This window comes from Saccopteryx leptura, chromosome 3 (assembly GCF_036850995.1).
Source record: "Saccopteryx leptura isolate mSacLep1 chromosome 3, mSacLep1_pri_phased_curated, whole genome shotgun sequence".
Taxonomy (NCBI): Eukaryota; Metazoa; Chordata; class Mammalia; order Chiroptera; family Emballonuridae; genus Saccopteryx; species Saccopteryx leptura.
This window is the reverse complement of record NC_089505.1, coordinates 87,000,602-87,021,399: the sequence shown is the minus strand read 5'-3', so window position 1 is coordinate 87,021,399 and position 20,798 is coordinate 87,000,602. Positions and strand designations below refer to the sequence as shown.

Here is a 20,798-nt window from a genome sequence, read left to right as displayed (position 1 = left end):
GGTCTCCGGGCCGTGGGCTCAATGCCCGTGTCCCAGTGTTGGGCGTGGCTGCCAAGATGCTCCAAGAGGAATTTTCTTAAGCCCCGGTAAATCCTGTGAGGAAGGCACTCGGTCACGGTGACACTGCCCCGTGACTGCCCAAGCTCATCGGGACCTGGGTGCCGAGCTGTCCCATGAAGCCCCTCTGCCTGTAAACTCAAGGTCAGCACTCATCCGCACAGTGAGCGCCCTCAGACCTTGGGGCCGCGTTGGGACTCACCAGCCTGGGCCAGCTTCTTGGTAGTGCTCACGGGCTCTGCTTTTTTGTGGAACTCAGAGGAATTTAGTTTTAGGTCCAACTTCCAAACTCAGTTGGGAATCAGAGAATTGGCACCAGCACTGAGTAAGAGACTGACAGAACTTACAAAATTTAATGCAAGCCACTCCTTTTGTTTTGGGTTGATGACTGACTTCCTGGGCCCTCGATGAACAAGTAAATGATTTGCACACAACGTCACTGAGTGTCCTTCCTGTGTGGGAGGAGTGTGACCGGCTGCCAGGACCCTGGCTCGTAGCCACTGGCATTTCTTTGTTTTCACTTGGGACTTCATTCATGTGTCCAGATGCTTTTTGCTGTGACAGAATCACCACTTTGAAAAGAAATGTCGGCCCTAGCTGTGGCTTAGTGGATAGAGCATCGGCCCAGTGTATGGATGTCCCAGGTTCAATTCCTGGTTAGAACACACAGGAGAACTGACCATCTGCTTCTCTCCCTCTCCTCCTCCTGCAACCAGTGGCTTGGTTGGTTTGGGCATCGGCCCCAGGTGGGGTAGCCGGGTGGATCCTGGTCAGGGCACATGCAGAAGTGTCTCACTATCTCTCCTCCTCTTACTTAGAAAGGGGGGGGGGGAGAAAAGAAAAAGAAATGTCACATTCAGCAATAGAAATGCATGTTTGAGAGTTTTCAAATGTTCTTTGAGCTCCATAACTTAATGTACTCTTGACTTATCCTTACAATTTAGTGTAACAGCTAGAAAAACAAGGAACTAACCACATTAAAATTCTCCAGTTTAGCTTCCACCTGGATAAGTTCTATGGTTGCTGTAACAACTTATCAAACACCCAGTAGCTCAACAACTCAAATTTGTCACCTCACAGTCTGGAGGTTAGAAGTCTGACACAGGTCGCATGGGCTAAAATCAAGGTGCAGCAGGCCAGTTCCCCCAGGGGCTATGGCTGATGACCCGTTTGATGCCCCTTCCAGCCTCAGAGGCCCCCAGTGCTCGCTGGTGGCCCCCTTTCCTGCTCCCCAGTCAGCCGCCCAGCATCTCCCACACTCCTCCTGCCTCACTCATCCATGTAGGAGGACCCTAGCGATGACGTGGGGCCCACCTGGGTCATCCAGGCTAATCTCCCACTTTAAGATCCTTAACTTGATCACATCATACAGTCTCTTTGTCATATCAGGTCACATAATTCACAAGTCTGGAGATTAGGACATGGACCTCTTTGGTCCTCAGAAATGGGCTGTTGTCCCACCTGCCATGAAGAGGCAGGTAACACTCCCACTCGTTTCTGAGCTCTGCCTTTACCCCACCCTGTCTCACCCTGTCAGCGTGGGGGGGGGGCAGGGTCATCCCTGAGGGTCCCCACAGTGCCTCTGCCTCCTGACCATCAGGCTGCCCGCATGCCTGGCCAGCACTTCTCACCTATGACCATAAGACCCGGGGAACACCAGCCAGGAAGCAGGGGCAAGCCCTTCCCACGAGAGGCGACCTCAGGGCGCTGCTGTGGGGACAGCAGTCCCAGGACTGAACACCTGCTGTTGGTCTGAAGGATGCCTGGAAAGGCACCTCTGCCTTGTCCCCGTGTAAGCACCCCTCTGCCGCCATGCCACACTCGTGGCTGCTCATGATTGACTTCAGGGTTAGGAACCTAAACATCTAACTTTAATCAAAAGCTATTGTATTACAAATAACACACTAGGCTGACTGTGAGCATTAGACACAGGAACAAGAAGAGTGCGCCCTCAACGCGGTGAATAACACTGGAAAGCTACGTGTGGTCCCAGGCGGGCACCAGAAATATTGGGGGGACACTGGAATTGTCTAACCACTATTCTGTACACCTGAAACTCATACAAAATAACATTGAATGCCAACTGTAATTGAAAAAAGAGAGAGAACTCTCTTGAGTGCCACCGATGATGCCCAATATAATGATTCCTTCCTAAGAGTCTGGAAACAATTCCATCACAGACCAAACCCCAGCCTATCTCCTCTCAGAAATGGGACATCATTATTCCAGCAAGTCACAGGCTTTGACAATGACGGTCAGGCTACGGGAAGATGTCAAAAGCTGGAAATGTGATTGAAGGGCTGGGACCTACTTTGAAACTGATTAAGTCCCAGGTGTGGCTGTTATGAGGACCCCAGAGTGTGCCCTGGGTGCTTTGTGTGCGACTCTCTGTACCCTTATACTCACATAATGCCACTTGTCTTTGACCATGTGGCCTTCCTTCCCCAGAAATGGCTGTGTCCATCCCGAAGCGCTCCCTGTAAGTATAAAGTTGACTGTGTCATGGAACATTCTGGAACTTTATAACAGAATAACCGCTCCCGCTTCTAGCCTGCCCACACACTCACCCCTAACAGTCACCACGCAGCCCTGGTTTGTCTGTGTCCCAGGGTCTCTCTGTACATGTCTGTGGGGCCCATCTCCATGGAGCTAGGACGTCGGGGCTCCCAAGGCAGCACCCCTTGCAGGGACTGCGACCTAGCATTATGTCCCAGACTCGGACAGGCATTTCCTGGAGCCAAGCCCAGAGCAAGGCCACGGTGAGGGTGGGAGGGGTCTGGCCACATGTTGCTGGAAGCACAGCCAGGTGTCTGCCCCTCCCTGGAAGCCCCTGAGGATTAGGGCTGCCTCATGGCCCAAAACAACGCTATTGAGGATGATGGTGACTGCACCCACCAGGCTCGGGGCTTGGCACCTGGCTCATTCATGTCATCCCCATCGTGACTCCATGAGATTGAAGGATTTAGTCAAGGGAAGAGCTTGTGACCTGGAGGGTGAGGGGCAGAGAGAAGCTTTAGGTCAGGAAGCAACTAGCAGGGTGGATAGTCACAACCCCCAGAACCTGGAAAGTGCAGAGAGGTTGGGTCAGGTTGAGGGACAGAGGACGCAGGGACCCTGCTTTGGGAACATGGGGTTTTAGACTTCGTCGTAATCCACAGGGAGACTGCAGGAGGTAGTAGGCACCCAGGGCCTCTGACCAGGGACAAGGTGAGGTGCTTCTTCAGAAGGCAGATGGCCACTGCTCAGAGGAGGGCCTGGTGAGGTCCTGCCTGGATGGAGGGGTGGCCGGTGTGCATGGGCTGCAGTGCAGACTAGCACCAGGGGGACCTGGCACCATGGTCAGTGTGGCAGCGTGGCCTGAGCAAGTCACATGAGCCCTGCAGAACAGCGTGGGGAGCATCGCGGCCAGGGAGTTTGGGGGAGCCTGGGAAGTGGAAGGGGTTTGTTTAGTGGTGCTCAGTGCAGCATGGTGGGGCAGCTGTGGGGCTCCAGTGGACACATGGGCTCCAGGCCACACCATGGACAGTGCAGGTTGCAGATGTGACCATCAGGGGTAGAGCCAGCTCCCACAGGGCTGCCTGTGGCTTGGGCCTATCCCAAGGAGCAGGAGTGACCAGAGGCGTTTTCTCAGCAGACATTGCCCCTTCCAGGGGATGGAGACCCACCCTTGGGCAGGGAGCTACGTGATTGCCCCAAGATCCCTTCAACTTTAACTTCTTCCATAAATGGTGCAAGTATGTGTGTGTTCACTAGAAAGATGAACCATCGTGAACACTAATGTTCTGTTGTTTTAGTGTCCTATAGTTATTAAAGCGATCCGTGCTACCTAACCAGGTGTCTTCTGATGTCCTCAGTAACGCTGATTTCTGCAGCCTTCCCCAGTCCGGCCCTCGTCTCCCTGACCACTGTCCATGCTCCGCAGGATATGTCATCACCGTCTCCGGCCGCATAACCTTCACGAGCAATAAGTCCATGGAGATCGAGGTCCTGGTGGACGCCGACCCCGTGGTGGACAACCTGCTCAAGCGCTACCGGGCCGCCAGTGCCTTCTTCACCTATGTGTCCCTGGGCCCGGAGGGCAAGCCGCTGCCCGTGCCCCAGCTCGTGGTGAGTGGCTCCCTGGAGAAACGAAGTCACATGCACTCATCCTGGGCAGTTGGGCCCCTGTCTAGCCACATACGTGACCAGGGGCCTTGGCTGTGGTGCAGGTCAAACATGAGGGTCCTCAGAGGTTTATAGGGATGGGACAAGGAGACAGGGTGAGAGAGACCCTTTCTTGAGGTCCTCATTGGCGGCACTACCTCTGAGGGGCAAGCTCAGTGCCTCGGGACCCTGCTGCTTTGCAAATGCTGGACTGGGGGTCAGGATCCTCCCCAAGCATGCTCCTGGTGTGGACCTGTCAGCCCCCTGCACTCTGAAAATGCGTGTGTCCTACTGTGCAGAAGGCCTGGTCTGGTCAGGAAGGAGATGGGAGGTGCTTGGAGGGGTAGGGGAGTGTGCCTGGCCAGTGACCTTCCAGCTGGGAGGCGATGTAGTGCAGCTTAGGAGTAGGCGGGGCCCTAGGAAGCTGGAGTGGGCGGGGCCCGGGAAGCCTGAGTGGGGCTCGGGGTGGGGGCAGTGTTAGAGGTTCAGGAGCTGGAATCCCGATGACAACTGGGCTGACATCTGGGCGTGCTGGCCACAGGGGAACCATAGGCAGCCGAGGGTTCAAGGCGGGGGAATGGGGAAGTTGGTGAGAATGCTTGGCTGGCAGGCATTGCTCAGTGTGTGTGGAATGAAGGAAGGAAAGACCCCTAGAGATTTCCCCTAAATCTGATGATGGTCTTATAATTAGCCTCATGGAGGCCTTCCCACTGGCTCCTCTCAGCTACCCTCAGCCCCACCCGTTACAGGGCAGGCAGCCCCGGACCAGCCCCAGACCAGTAGCACCAAGGCTCTTGTGGAAGTGGTCATGAGGAACCAGGGTCTGGATCTGGCACAGACTTTTTGTCCTGGGGGAGAGAGCCTCTGTTCGGTCTGCTCCTGATTTCTCCTGGAACCAGACTCTGTCACTAGGGCCAGCTCTTCTGGGCCAGGAGGAACACAGAACTCTGGCCCAGCCACAGTCAGAGCACTGCCTTCTGTAGGGTGGGGGAGCAGAGCGGCCTGGGCTGGGCGGAGTCTTTGGTGGCAGCAGCCGGCCCACCATGCAGACTGGGGCCTAGGACAGTCAGCCCTGCTTCCAGAAGGGTCCTCGGGCCTCTGTTGCCCCTGCCCGTCTGCTCCCCACCAGAGCTTGTGCACCCTGGAGAAAAGCACGTGCTGACAACCTGTACAAACAAACACATTGCACTTAAGATCCATTTCCTCCCACAGGCGGGAACAGGGCCTCCACATGCTACTTCCTGTGGCTGAGGGTGACCACTCTGCAGCTGGCCCCGGTCTGAGAACATGGTTTCTCAGTGGCCACTGAGGCCCCTCGGGGTGCCTCCTTGGAGATGCTCGTCTGCCCCTGTTGTGGCTGGAGGCACCTCAGCCACCTGCAGGGCCCTCTCCTGTCCCTCCCCACCTTTGCTGGGATGGGTGCCCTTGAGGCTCCAGTGAGTCAACTAATCCTGAGACCCTGGGGACAGGGGTGCACAGAGGAGGCCTGTGAACCTGGCATTGTAGGACAAGAGGGTTCAACCAGCTTGGTAGGAAAGAGAAAGAGAGCCAGGAGTCTTCCTCAGGCTGACAGGCGCTTACTGCATTTCCAGTCTATCACCTGTCCACTGCTACTCCATCCCGTCTGGTGGCCGGCCCCACTAAGTCAGTGCTTTGCCCTACTTGGGTTTGGGGGGGCACAATTTCCTCTGTCAGGCTGGGAGCACACACTTGGCCTCCTCCCCTCCTCCCCAGTGTCTGCAGCCTTACCTGCTTCCTTGTGGGAGCCTTGTCCCCCCCTGGGGGGGGCAGGTGGGAAGCCCCGTGCAGCACTCCTTACTTGAGCCTCCATCCTCCCCGGGGCCTACCTTGCGGCAGGACAGGCGCCAGCCCCATAGGCGGCTCCCCCCACCACTACCACTCAGCAGCCTTGGCAGGTGGCCCCCGCCCCACCCCGTTCCCTCAGCTGGTGCACATGTCTTCCTCCTACCTCTCCAGCCTTGACCTTTGAGCCACATCTCTCTAGGACTTGAACCACTTCTCCCAACCTTGCTGGTTCCCTTAGGCCCTCAGTGCAGACTTGCCTGGACTCTCTCCCAGACCCTGTCCCATCTCTTTCTACATTTCCAGTGACTCTTGGGAGCATCTGTTAGTGAGGCCACCCCCAGCATCTCTGTCCTGCATGCTCAGTTCCCACCACACACTGGAATCCATGGCCTCTTCCTGCTGCCCCCAGTCCTCCTGGCCTCCGGCTCCCGCAGGGTGGCCAGGCCCAGGACACTCTCCGACTTCATCGTGCTGGGCCTCCCTGGTTCTGGCATGACTCCCAGCCTCAGTGATGTCTGCGCGCCCTTGACCCAGGACTCTGCCCTGCCCAGACGGCCACCCTCAGACCCCCTACACATGAGGCTCCGACAGGTGCTGACCTGCACCCTTCCCCAACTTGGGCGGTTGGGTCCAGGCTCCGTGCCTTGTCTGTTCACTCCAGCACCTACTGTGCCAGCTCTGCCTCTCTCCCCGGACCTCTGCCACACCTCAGACATGATTTATCACACGCTGAGCTCATTTCCCCCATCCCTCCCCCGAGAAAAAAGTCCATTCCTCCTCATATTCTATCCCTCGGGAATCTGGGAACCTGGCTGGCTCCTGTCTCCCACTCAGCCCCGCACCCAGTGTCTATAGGCCCTGACCCTGCTGCTGGGTCCCCTCAGCCCAGAGCTGTCCTCCGTCCTCCATGCCTGCGGCCCCCCTTCCAGCTCTGCACTGAGCCATCGGCTCTATTAAACAGAATCAGCTTCATCCCCTCTCCCACCTAAACCGCCCTTGTCACGGGTCCTCTGCTCCTCAACCCCAAACTCCTCCCTGCCTCAGGGCCTTTGCTCATGCTCTTCTGCCTGGACATGTTTTCTTAGACTACCACCAACCCAGCTTCTTTCCCTGCTTCTGAGACGTTTCCTCCTTGGAGGGCCTTCCCAAACCACTCTGAGTGAAGCCTCATCGCTGCTGCCACGCCACTGACCTACGACTCTGCGCTATTTGTAGGCATCAGGCACCGTCTGAGGTAGTCTAGTGCGTGCACATCAGTTGAGTGTCCAGCCCCAGCCCAGGGCATGACAGCAGGACGCCTGTGTAGAGTGGGGTTCAGGGAAATCCTGGGAGTGGTCACAGGCTGGCTCACCTCTCCAGCCACAGATCCACTCCGACAGTTGGAGTGGCAGCCGCAGGCCCCACCCACCCTTAGGCCCCTCCCCTCAGTGTGTGGACCCTGCACATGCTGCCGGGCCCACAGGTACTAGTTTGATCCCAGGCAGTGCTTCCGTGGGCCTCGGCGTCCATACCCGTTTATGCCAACAAAGGGGGTGAGGGTCCTGTGAGCTGGTTTATGTCCTCTGACCATCCTCACTGGTGCTGCCGCCCTGCTGGAGGGAGAGGCAGTAACAAGTAGCGAAAGAGCGTGTTAGATGTCGGCAAAGGGGAAAGCAGGCGGTGGGGTGGGTGTTTTCAGGGAGAGCATTGCAACTTAAATAGGTCCCTTTAAGGAGGTGAGAGGGTGCAATTGTTTGGCCTGGAGTTGAGGAGAGAGGGAGCCATTTCTCAGGACTCCCGTGTGGGAGGAGCTGCTGACGCAGGCAGGAGAGGAGGGGCCAGCAGGCGCCTGGGGCCGCCCAGCTGACAGGGGAGGCCTGCAGACCCCCAAATGGGCAAAGACCAAGGTAACCAGGGGCTGTGATGTCTTCGTTTTGGAAAGGCTTCTACTGAGCAAGGCAATCGAAGGCGTCCCCGACTGGGTCTGCAGGGCTGGCCGCAGCCATGAGGTGCTGCCATCTGAGAGTCCAGCGCCACCACGGCTGCTGTGACACTTCCCAGAACTAAGCCAGCTGGGGATGCTGATGCTATGACCCGGAGGGTCAGCGTCTGTGGACTCTGGGAGGAAGGCCTTGGCACCCCAGGGGCTGGTCTCCCATGAAGTGGCCTGTAGCCAAGGAGCCCTTTAGGGGGGGACTTGTGTCCTTCATGGAGCTGGGGAGCAGTCCTGGGGCTGGGCCAGTGTGTGTGACTGAGGACAGGGTGCTGGGGCCCAGAGGGCAGGGCTGATGGGGTGAGCGGATGACACCTGCTCGGAGGAAGGCAGTGGTGGCCGAATCCCTCAGGTTTCCAGACCAGCACTTGGCAGTGGCCACACCTCTCTGCTGGCCAGCCTGGTGTCAGTCCAGGCTGTAGTTTCTCACCAATTAAAGATGGTCTTTGATTCTCCGCTGAGGTGGCCTGGGCCCACTGGTGTTGATAAAAATAGCTTCTGGGGAGGGTGGGTCCACTCCTTGGAGCTGGGTTTTCGCTCCAGCCCGGTTGCCACTGCCGCCACGGTGTTGTGTGTCTCAGAGCACACATGCTGCGCATGGCCCCGTGCGCGTGCCAGCGGCACCCAGCCCTCCACCCCCTGCCTCCCCCGCTGTCAGCAGTTCTTCAACCTCCCGTCTATTTTTAGCTGTCGTCCCCAGGCCGCTGACTCGGAAACAGCAGCCTTGCCGTTTAGAGTATTTCTTGATGAATATTTTATGCTGGGGCGGGCGGGCACCGCGTCCTGTGCTGCTGGCTCTTTCCAGGCTAATTGTTAGAAGAGGTAGACATGGTGCACGGAGCTCGGCTGCCGGCTGGACACCAGGCCCAGGCCCCGCCGCCCTGAAGCCTCCCTGTGGCCATTCCCTCTGACCTCCGCGTGGGGGACAAGCCCCAGACCCCTGACCAGGGCCGGAAAGTGGAGGCTCCCTGGGGACCTGGCACTGCTATTGGGTGATTTTTTTCTGGCCCAGGTGTGGGAAGCCTTTTGTGTTTCCAGAAATGTGAGAACCAAATTGTGTCTGTGTTGAAGCCAAAGCAAGTGTCATCCTGGATGCAGCATCTGCATCCTCTCCCCAATCAGACATGGCTGTGCAGCTTCTGAAGGTCCCAGGGGGCTGTGTGAGGACAGAGGTGCCCTGTCCTGGCCTGGCATGAGGGGGGGGGGGCTGGAGCCACTCCCCGCGCTTGATGTCGAAGGAGCCGGAACTCCTCTCAAGCATGCGGTGGACTCAGGGTTCGAAAAACAGCAGCTTTCGTGGATCATTTGTTCCCAATGAGCCGAGGCCTGACTGCTGAGCCATGCCACGTGGGCAGAGTCTTTGTGAAGCAGTCTTGCTTTGCTCACAGAAAACTATCCTCCAGCGTGAGCTGGCCCAGCTGGCGCACAGGCCCTCCCCCTGGCTCCCCATGGACAGTGACACTTAGGGGACAGGGGCCGAGACCCAGAGGCTCAGTCGTGGGCCTGATGACTGTTTTCTGGATTAAAATGGAAGGCAGTGAAGAAATTGGGGATGCAGCCCTACTATCACTCTCGTATTTTTTCTCATGTTTTTTATTGAATTTATTGGGCTGATATGAGTTCACATAATTATACAGGTGTGAGGCACAGTTCTCCAGCACGTCATCTGTACTGTGTTGTGTGCTCAGCACCCCGAGTCAAGTCTCCGCCATCACCGCCTGCACTCCTTAGAGCGAGGCTCCCTGGGAGTCGGCGGTGTGCCACCAGGGTCACCACTGTACCACACTCCCGTGCCTTGTCAGCATCGAGGGCTCCCACGGTGACATCAGGCCCCCACCTTGGGGAGGCTTCAGGGTTGGGTCGTTGGCGTGGTTATCTGAGTGCCCACTCACAAGGTCGGCCTGCCTGCCGTGACTGTTCCCAGTCTCCTGGGAGGCGCTGGCAGGGTGGGTATCCTAAGTGTGAGACCAACAGCTGGTCACGGAGAGCTGGGTGTTCAGACCGCCAGCTGCTTCTGCGCTGTGGTGTCTGCATCCTGCAGACAGGTGACTGCGGCACAGAGAGGGGAGGTGACTTGCCCAAAGCCAAATGGCCACCTCTGGCCAAGGACCTACTGCAGGACCCTGAGCCCCTGGCTATGACTGGCCCCTTCATGTCTCAGCCTCAGTTTCCCTGCTGGAGCCACCACGTGCTGGCGGTTGCTCTCTGCGGTTCCTCCACACACTATCTCTGTGGTAGTCTAACTGGGAGCCTCCACGTTCCTTGGCCCTGAAGAGGAGGCACAGTCAGTGCCACATTCCCCAGGTCTCCGGCCGGAGCTGGGCACATGGCAGAGGGCCCGGGGTCCTCCTGAGGGTCCTATTCCTCAGATAAAGCCTCAGCAGCCAAGGAGGCCTGACTGCTCCTGGCCATACAGTCAGGCCAGCTCTGCACACCCAATATCCCACCCCCAAGATATGGAAAGTGGGTCCTCACACAGGCCTTGTCATGGGCCTGGGGCCCAGGCAGCTCCACGCCTCAGTGTCCTGGACACTCTGTGGGGTGGAGTTACATTTAACTGCTCCCTAACAAGAAATTCAGATATCCCGGAGAACGGCAGGATTGACGTGTCCATTCCTGGAAGGCTGGGGAGCCCAATTAGCAAGGGTAGCTGTGCTCCTGCCTGTCCCTGCTGCCAGTCCCCCGGCAGAGTCAGGGACCGGGAGAGTCCTGATGCTTCCTGACCAGTGTTCTCGCTCCCTGGGTGCCAAGCAGAGACTCTGCCTTGTGATGAGAGAATGCCAGAATCCTGCGCTGCTCCTGCCACCTGAATGGTTGGTGCTAATGCCCTCCCAGTGGCCCGTGAGTCACCTCCCGTGCACCAGGTGTGGGTGCCTCGGGACATGGATGAGAGCCTGCGCTCCCCCAGTCTGGCTCTCACCCTCACTCTACCAGGAGCCTGGACTCTGCCTTTGAGCATCTTAACTAGTCCAGTCTGCAGGCCTCCTCTGAAAATCCACCTGTCTCCACACCGGGCTCTTTGCCGGAACCGCCGGTGCTTTGACCACCACCAGTTAAGTGTTCAATAGCGAGCTCTCCGGAAGAGACGGCGCATCGCAATGACGGCACCTTTTCTCACTGAACAGTAGAGGTTGCACAGGACTGTTGGCTTCTTGTTGCCTCTGTGATGTGTCTGCAAATCCATGCCACTCCTCACTATTTTGATTTCTCCAGAACGTGAAGACCCGGAGGCTGGCTCTCAGGGGCACCGTTAGGCTGACCCTGGGTGGTGCAGGAAGATGGCTACAGGGGGGGGGGGGGCATGGGCAGCACCGGAAGAGGGTGCAGCAGGAAGAGGGTCCTCCCCGGAGTCAGGGCATCCCTGCCCCACTGCAGCAGCCATGGAGGGCAAGAGAGGGGTCGGGGGAGAGACCAGTGAAGACCTTCGGGCTTAGAGCGGGTTTCCCAGCAGGGCAAGCTTGTGCCTGCTGTGTCCTGGGGTGAAAAACAGGCTGTTCCGAGCTCAGTGCCGTTTCTGGGCGGTGGGGATGGGCGATGCCTGAACGTGTGTCCATTGAGCAGAAACACCGTCTGGAACTGTTAACCCAGACCCACACCAATGTGGAATTAAGGCTTTCTTACTTTGATCTTCATTTGTTTGATCACTATTCATTCAGCAAGTGCTTCTCACACCCCCTCCCATGTCCCAGGCACAGTGCTGGCCTCAGACAGGGCAAGAAAGACGGTTGTGGCAAAGCATGAGCGTGCGGGGCCAGAGATGCTTGAGAGCGCGGCAGGGCCCTGGACCGGCCCGTGGGAAGCGCTCAGCAAATGGCAGTTAGGACCTTTAGTACTGTTGTCCAGCAGGGACGGCCACGTTAACACAGTCACAGAGGAGAGTGCCGTGACCGGACATGCAGGGTCTATGGGAGAAACCGCTGAGAGGCCCACAGGACGCGACCAAGTCCTGGTTCCTCTTGTCAAAAGAACAACGTCTCCCCCTTCACTGCCTTTCCTTGGGCGGTGCCCAAGCTCCCTGCCCCGTCCCCAGCCCTCAGAGGGCCCTCACTTGGGACACTTTCAGAGCCGCACTGGAGGGTGGTGGTTTGCAGGCTGAGCCGGGGCTGCTGGTGAGCGGAGCCCCTCTTGTCATTGGAGACATCTCTCTGCTGGAGGCTGCCCCGGTAACACCCCATGTAGGCGCGCTGAGGGTTTTCTGAGTCCAGCCTGCGGCCGCTGAGAACAAACAGGACAGTGAGGTCCTGGGCTGCCCCCATGACAGGGGCTTCCCGGGGCCTGGCCCAGACCCACTGAGCTCAGGGTCCCAGGGAGGAGCTGCACTTGAGCCCCCCCCCCCGTAGCCATCTTCCTGCACCACCCAGGGTCAGCCTGACGGTGCCCCTGAGAGCCAGCCTCCGGGTCTTCACGTTCTGGAGAAATCAAAATAGTGAGGAGTGGCATGGATTTGCAGACACATCACGGGGCTGCTTGGGAGCCCCGTGGGTCCTGGGAGCCTAGCCTGTCCTTGCCTGGCTGTGAACACTGCCCTCACCAGGCCCCGCTGAGGGGCCCCAGTAATCAGAAGACCTCTTCACTGCCTGCGTGAGTGTCCCAAGGTGCCTCTTGCCTCCATTATGAAAATGAGAGAGGGTGTGCTGTGTGGCTGCCTAATTAGGAAGGCCTGGGTCCCTCTGGCACACAGGAAGTTGTTATGTCACCACTGGAAACCCTCTTCACACCAGACATTTGTTAATTACAAAAAGGACAAGCTATTGATTTTACCGAGGGTGGAACTTAGTCACTCACTTTCTGTGCCAAGTTCCAAATGTGTGTTCTCAAAGCACGGAAAATGGAAAACATTTGGTTTGCACTGTTAGGCTCTGAGAGCCGCAGGCTCCCCCCACCGCCCCCAGTGGAAGGGAGCCCAGAAGACAGCAGTTGGCAGGAAGAATGAGAGGAGGGGGGAAAGAGGCAGGCTGGAGGCCCCTGCAGCCGAGGGAGGGCCCCTGAGCAGAGGGGCAAGGACACTTTCCTCCTGCTGTGCTGGGACCCTCCCCACACCCTCCTGTCCCTGAGCCTGGGTGTGAGGCTCCAGAGGCCCTGCATCTTAAGATGACCCTCAGAGCTGCCCACCCTCCTCCCACAGCTGTGCTGTGGGTATGAGACAGGAGCACACTGATGCGTACGCACGCACGCACATGCACAATGGCACGGGGAGCCCACCTGTGCAGGCACTGCAGAAGGCACCTCGCCGTGTCACCTGCTTGAGTTCCCATTTTACAGGTGGAAGCTACTGGCCTTGGGAAAGTGGCAGCATCCCTGAGGCCACACAGCCAGGTCCCTCTGACCCAGAGCTGTGCCCTCCACTGTCTCTGTCCCATGCTGTCCCCTCCCTTCTCCCCGGCATGTGTGCAGGGAGCCTCCCGAGGCTGTGGACGTAGGAGGACTGCTGGGAGGCAACTGCTGGTGGTCCCCAGCCCTGCTCCCTGCCGTCAGCTTCAGGCACTTGAAAGAAAGTCACTTCCCATGGAAGCTCTTGCTCTTCCCCCTCCCCGCGCCACCAGCAGCCCACTACTGAAAACAGCAACAGCCAACAACTTATGTATTTATTTACTTTGCTGGGTGGAAGAAGATGGGCTGAGAGGAGGCGGCAGCTGGCTGTGGGTGGGGCCGTGTGCAGGGAGCCATCTGTCTCCTAGTCAGCTCCGTGCCCAGCGGGGAAGTGGTGGCCCCTTAGTCACTTGGCCAGCAGGGCTGTTTACTCTCAGCGTGTGCTTGCTTCCACTTCCCAGGGGTTCGCAGGAGCCTTGCTGCCCTTGACCGTCTTCATAGACTGGCCTGGCTGGACACCTTCCAGGACAGCCAAGTGAGGAAGGCCGTCAGCCTCTTGAGGTGGCAGCCCTCCTAGGGTGGGTTCTTGGTCCCTGACGTCATCCGAGCCCTGCTCTGTGGCCTGGCCGGGCTTCTGGAGCGCGGAACATTCAGCCTGTGCCCTGTTGCCAGAGACAAGGAGAGAGATGAACCCTCAGCCGGCTCCCTCCTCCCAGGCCTTGCCAGCAGCCATGGCTTTAGTTCCACCTGAGGGCAGGGCCTGGCAGAGGAGCAGGCGGCAGGGTGCTAAGCATCAGAGATGCAACGAGCAACATCAGGCCCAGGCTGGGTGCCGGCTGCGCCTCCTTCTGAGCAGACAAGAGAACTTACCATGCTTGGCGCCTACACTGCGGCCCCAGCTGCTCCTCTAGTGAGAGATGCCCCCAGAACCTTGGGGGCACACATTGTGGGACTCTGGGTGGCCTGTTGGTGCCAGGGCTGGGTAATTGATGGAGGGCTGGGCTCCGGGCCTGACTGGAGGACACACTCGGGAAAGCTTCGCCAGGCTGAGTCGTCACAGCAGCACTTCAGGTGGGACAAGGGGGATGAGCAAGGTGCCCACCTGCACGGGCATGACCCTGACAGGCACCAGAGCCTGTCGCTCTGCTCCCCTGGCTGCCAGATACTGGTGTTCCCATAGGGATGTGCCCCCCACCCACTCCTCACTCCTGAAGTGTGTGTCCTTTGTGCCCAGGGACAGGGAGGGCCTGATTTCCTAGGGCTGCAGCTGCCCTCAGGATCTAGTCTATTTTTCTTTCTCACTATAGAAATTTCTAATATACACAAAAGTAAAACAAAGAAACAATTCCTATGTCATTATCAATGCAGGACCAACCTTCCCCACCTCCCCACCCGGCTCCTTGGAAGCAAGTCTCAGATCACATCATCACCTCCATGCATTTCAGTGTGTCTCTGAGAGATAGGGCTCTTTGTCATTGGCTTATTCTTACTGGTGGGCTGGCCTCTGGCCACAGAGACCCGGCCAGGGCTCCGGCCTCCCTCCTGGCTGCTGCAGGACCAGCATGCCCAGAGTCAGGCTCTTGCTTATAAATGCAGTGTTCCCCTCATGCTGGGAGACCCCCGGGACCCAGAGGTCACCTCAGTGGCAGATCATCTGTCAGCTAACCGGGGCAGCATGTGCTGAAGCCTCCAGCTGGGGATGGCACAGGCACTCTATCTGGTCCTTAAACCCACACAGACCAGGAGAGAGAGACTCTCGCACTTGACCGATGAGGAAACAGGCACAGGGTGAAAGGATTCAACGAGGGTCTGCCCTGGGGCCGCTCCTTCCTGAGACATGCCCTCTGCTCCTTCCAAAGGAGGCCATTCCCAGGGTGGCGCTCTCTCCTCCAGAGGCCCTGGCTCTGCCATTTGCTGTCAACAGAGGACCCTAGGGATCCACGCCTGTGGATCAGAACCTTCTCGGGAACCCCTCCTGGCCCTTGGAACCCCAACTCTGCTGTGCTCATCTTTAGGCCACGTTGTCACCTCCCTGCACATGTGTAACTGCCCAGGTTCCGTGTGCTGTTGGCCAGAGGCTTGACGCCGGTGTCTGCAGATGGTGCCGTGTGTGCAGAGGTGTCGTGTGCCTGCGGGGAGGCAGGGGGCAGGAGGGAGCCCTAGCCACGCTGTGGGGCAGACAGTGCTTGTTTTATTGAGCAAGTGTTTCCTCCACCCTCCTGCTCCCGTGTGCCAGGGTTCGGGCATGGGTGCTGCCACACTGACCCTTCCCTCTGACATTCTGTAAACTGAGGGGAGTGCTCTCACCTTCGTGGTGGTCTGGTTTAGCACAGCTTTGCCGAGACAGAATCGTGCGCTGTGCAGTTGTGCCGTTTGCCGAGAGCAGTCGGTGGGTTTTGGTGTAGCCGCAGAGTTGTGCTGCTGTCACCGCAATCAATTATGTAACATCCCATCACCGTGAAAGCCCCACACTCCCAGCCATCACCCTTCCCCAGCCCCGCGGCCACCAGGATGTGCTGTCTGGACTTGCCTGCTCCAGACATTTCACGTTGCAGACAGACTTGTGTGCAGGCCTTTGTGCCAGGCTTCTTCCTATGTGCTGGTTCATAATGCCTGGTGCTCAGCAGGGACAGCCAGGAGGACCGCGGTCCTCACAGCAACACTGCAGGGTGGATACTGGCCCGTTTTGCCAAATAGGAATGTTGGGGAGCCTATGGGGCCTCACAGTCCAAACCAGGCGGGCTGGTCCCCCCAGCGCTGGCCCTGGAGGGGAGTCCAGGCTGGGCTGGGGGCCGAGTGAAGAGGCCATTCCAGGAAAAGGGTGTGTGGTGTGATGGGGTCCCAGGTAGGCTGGCTTGTCCCTGGCCTCGCTCTGCTGGCCTGTATCAGAAGTGCCCCATTCTGGAGGCTGGCAAGTCTGGTCACTGTCCGTCCAGGCCAGCTCTGAGGGTGGACAGGCAAGCAGATGGCCGGAGCTTAGGGGCAGCACTTCTCATTTGGCCATCCCCAAGAAGGAGTTCCTTAGGAAAGCGGTCCCTGGCCAAATCGGTTTAGGAAAGCCCAGGTTAAATAAAGTTATACAGATTTATCTTACTTCAAGATTTTCAGGCCCTGCCCTGGCCGGTTGGCTCAGCGGTAGAGCGTTGGCCTGGCGTGTGGGGGACCCGGGTTCAATTCCCGGGCAGGGCACATAGGAGAAGCGCCCATTTGCTTCTCCACCCCTTCCCCTCCTTCCTCTCTGTCTCTCTCTTCCCCTCCCGCAGCCAAGGCTCCATTGGAGCAAAGATGGCCCGGGTGCTGGGGATGGCTCCTTGGTCTCTGCCCCAGGCGCTAGAGTGGCTCTGGTCGGGGCAGAGCATCGCCCCCTGGTGGGCAGAGCTTCGCCCCTGGTGGGCGTGCCAGGTGGATCCCGGTCGGGCGCATGCGGGAGTCTGTCTGACTGTCTCTCCCCGTTTCCAGCTTCAGAAAAATACAAAAAAAAAAAAAAGATTTTCAGGCCCTGGCATGTCGCTCAGTGGATAGAATGTCAGTCCAGCATACAGATGTTTCAGGTTCGATTCCCAGTCAGGGCACACAGAACCATCTGCTTCCAGCCACTTCCCTCTCCCCCTTCTTCCTCTTCCCTTCCCACAGCCAGTGGCTCGATTGGTTTTGAGTGTGGCCCTGGCCTCTGAGGATAGCTTGGTCGGAGCACATAAGCTTCAGGCCCTAAAAAGTAGCTCAGTACTTGAGCATTGGCCCCAGATGGGGTTGCCGGGTGAATCCCAGTCGGGGTGATGCAGGAGTCTGTCTCCCCTCCTCTCACCTAAAAAAAATAGATTTTCAGAACCATGACCCAGTGGGCATTGTTTATTGTGAGAGGCCCATTAGCATGCAGGTTCCCAAACTGATTTGGCCACAGACCCTCAGAAAGGCTTCTTGCCCCATTCAGCGTCGAGGACATCTGCTGCAGGTTTGCAATAAGTGTTCACACACATGAAATGGTGATGCACGTTCTCAGGGGAAAGAACCAAAGTGGATAGTGTGGACAGATGGACAGAGGCAGATAAACAGACGGAGTACTGCCTGTAGAGGGTGATGCTGCTCCCTGGTGGCCCCCCGGCCTGGCAGCCCTTCCTTTGCCTCATGCCAGCTGCCTTCTCCTCGGGGTCCCCAACTACGGCCCACGGGCCACATGCAGCCCCCTGAGGCCATTTATCCGGCCCCCACCGCACTTCTGGAAGGGGCACCTGTTTCATTGGTGGTCAGTGAGAGGAGCATAGTTCCCATTGAAATACTGGTCAGTTTGTTGATTTAAATTTACTTGTTCTTTATTTTAAATATTGTATTTGTTCCCGTTTTGTTTTTTTACTTAAAAATAAGATATGTGCAGTGTGCATAGGGATTTGTTCATAGTTTTTTTTATACTCTGGCCCTCCAACGGTCTGAGGGACAGAGAACTGGCCCCCTATGTAAAAAGTTTGGGGACCCCTGCCTTAGGTGGTTCCTGCTTGCTGTCCAGGGCATCCCACTAATAGCGCCTAAGCTCATGCCATCGGCTCCACAGGGCCTTCCTGGGCCCCCTCCCAGCTTCCTGAGCCACAGAGCACCTCACTGGTGACCCGGGGACTTGGGGACAAAGTTCCTTGCTGGAATACCACATTTGCCAGTGTCCGGGAATGCCATGGGCTTGGCAGAGGGCCAGCAGCTGTCACCCCCAGTGTGTCACCCACACTCTTCCTTCTGGGAAGCCTTTTTCCTCCCAAGCCTCCTGCCTTCTTCCCCGACTCCAGGAATGGAAACTCCAGCTGCTACGAGCCTGCGCAGAGGGCGCTGGGCTCTCAGAGCCAGAAGGAACCTTAGCTTGTGATCCGGCTCTCTTGCTCTCTGCCAGCCCCACCAGGCCCTGATCCCCACTTCTCTGCTCCGGGACCCCAATGGGGTCCTCTGTGAGGCAGGTGAGAAGTCCGACTGCGGCCTTTTCTCCCCCTAAGGGAGGGCCAGCCATGCTGCTCCACTGACCCATGGCCTCGGGCTGCTGTGAACTGATGGAAGCCACACAAGCAAGTTCCTTGCTGTCCTGGCCTAGTGACCTTGACCTTGCATTCTTGGCCATGTTGGCTGTTCCCAATTTGGGGCAGGAATGGATGGAAAGGGGAAGGACTGCTACTCAGAGTGGTCCATGGACCAGCAGTATTGCATTGTCTGGATACATATTAGAACTGAGTCTCGGCCCCAGACCACGGGATCAGGGTGCATTCACAGGGTCCCAGGCTGGAGAAGCCCTGCTCTAGCATATTCTGCCTGGTGTGCATGGAGGCCTTCGGCCGTGCCAGCAGGATGTGGCCTTGTCCTTTTGGGGCACTTTCAACAGCAGGGGCTGGGCTCCAAGTCCAGTCTTGCCCCCTTAGACTGCCTACAAGGCAGAACATTTTGTTTCCCTTTGCCTGTTTCAGGTTAAATTGCAGAACCTCAAATTTCACTTAAAAAAAAAAAAAGCCAGAGATGACACTGGCACCTTCTTCAATAAAGCATCTTAGAAAATCCACTGTTTCCCACACATCTCCAGAGACTATTCAAACGGGCAGCAGAGCCCCCGTAAGGAGCACGTTCCTCATCTTGAGATATCCGAGCTCCTTTGGTTCCAAGCCACCAGGCTTTGACAGTTTACACCTGGTGGCGTTCGGAGAACGATTTCTGAGAAGGCTAAGAGGATATTTGGTCTAACCTGACATTATATCCTCAGCTGCTTGCTCTCTCTTTTGCCAATATACCATTAGTCTGTAAAACACTTGGGCCTAAAAATAGCTGCTGGGGCCTGGTGTCATTGTGGCTGAAGGGCAGCTGCCCCATTTCTTTGGCTTTCAGACACCCTCAAAGTGTCGCAAGGAAATGTCACCCCAGAGGGATTTGCATGGCTCTGTAAACCTACATCCCCAGCCTGGCAGGCAGCAGAGAGCTCCACGGCGGGACAGGGGGCCCCAGGAGGGACCATCGGATGCTGTCATGGTGACCTCTGTATGGGGGTCACACCACTGAGCAGCCAGGCCCCTCTTGAGTGCGTGCTGGCCCTGGTCAGCAGGTGTGAACCAGCACCCTTCCCAGAAAGACCCAGCCTTGGCCACATCCAGCCTGGTCAGCTGGCTCCTCCCCTCGATGCGAGGACCCTGCTTCTCAAGTTGCTGAGAGTTCAGAAGCAGCAGAGAAGGGGAGATGGAGACGAAGGTGACACTTCCTGGGCATCCACGCTGTCCAGGGCTCCCTGCCCAGTGTTCACTGTTGCTTCCAGTGAACCAGCCTCCTTGAGGTCACATGGCCAACACAGTGCTCGTCCCCACCGTCCTTCAGGGCAGAGACTGTGAGCAGCTGACTTTCTTAGGAATAGAGCAGATGCGGGGCCCCGGCCTCTTGCTTGGCTCTGCTGCAGGCCTTCCTGCCCTTGTTTCAGACACCGCGTCTCCAGTGAAGTTCATTGCCCGAGAGGCACCCAGCGTGGGATTCCCCTGCCATGGAAGGTGATGCGGGCTGCCACAGGGCCTGGCCATTTCCCTGTTGGCTGTGTCCCTGCAGCCCTACAGGGCCTCCTTCCTGCTGTCCCCACAGCGAGCTCGGCCATGGGCGGCTCCCCAGCCCCTCGCGGCCTCTTGGCTGGCAGACAGGACACCAGGAAGTCCCTGGAGGCCAGCGGTGCTGGGATAGGGCCCACAGCCCCAGTTCCACGTGTCTCTAACCGGCCTGTCTCTGTGTGTGATCCACAGCCCGAGACCGAGGACGAGAAGAAGCGCTTTGAGGAAGGCAAAGGGCGGTACCTGCAGATGAAGGCGAAACGACAGGGCCAGGCTGAGCCTCAGCCCTAGACGCCAACCCTGCCTTGGGGCCTGGGCAGCCCCAGCGCCTGACCACTTAGAAGTTAACCCCTTGGCCAAAACCCACTTCACGCTGAGAGCTGGTGTTGTGTGCAGTATTTGTCTCACAGTGTTCACCTGTACTCCTGAAAACCTGTACACCAAAGCTTTATTATTTATATCATTCCAGTGTACGTGCTACACAGTGTTGTCCCGGGGCCCGGGAGCAGTCCGCGGTCTCCGGTCTCCGTATGGTCTGTAAAGATGCAGCGCCACAGTAAAGCTGCTGTTTGGCTGGACCTCAGTCTGGGATGGTCTTTTTGTCTTGGGGGCTCCTGTGGGCTCGCCCCCCGCCTTCTTCCTACCCCCCCCCTTGCTGACCCCAGCCCTCCAGCTGTCAGAACCTGGGTGTACCCCAGACCCTCAAGCACAGCAGTGCCCACTCATGTTTGCCTGATGACTTGCTGATGGCAGAGAACACCCCTTTCCCTGGGGCCCTGGTTCCACGGCCTGGCCCTAAGGCCCCACGTGGCGCCCCACTTGTTTTCTGTCTGGCTTATGCAGGCTGGCAGCAGAGCCTGTGTGGCCTTCCCGTAGATGGGGGTGGGTGCTTAGGGGAGTCAGAGGTATGATGTGCAGAAAGGGCTGGACTCGGCCCACTAGAAACATCCCCGCCCCTCAGCTCT

At 57.8% G+C, this 20,798-nt stretch overlaps 1 protein-coding gene across 1 annotated transcript in view; it reads left to right on the top strand.

Moving 5' to 3' along the window:
- ACOT7 (acyl-CoA thioesterase 7) overlaps positions 1-20,416 on the top strand; it is a 90,376-nt gene extending 69,960 nt beyond the window's left edge. The window contains exons 8-9 of the mRNA XM_066372005.1: positions 3,980-4,164; positions 20,026-20,416. Of these exons, the coding sequence (XP_066228102.1) occupies positions 3,980-4,164; positions 20,026-20,124 (284 nt within the window). The 3' untranslated portion in view covers positions 20,125-20,416. The remainder of the gene's footprint in view (positions 1-3,979; positions 4,165-20,025) is intronic.
- Positions 20,417-20,798: the final 382 nt, after the last annotated feature.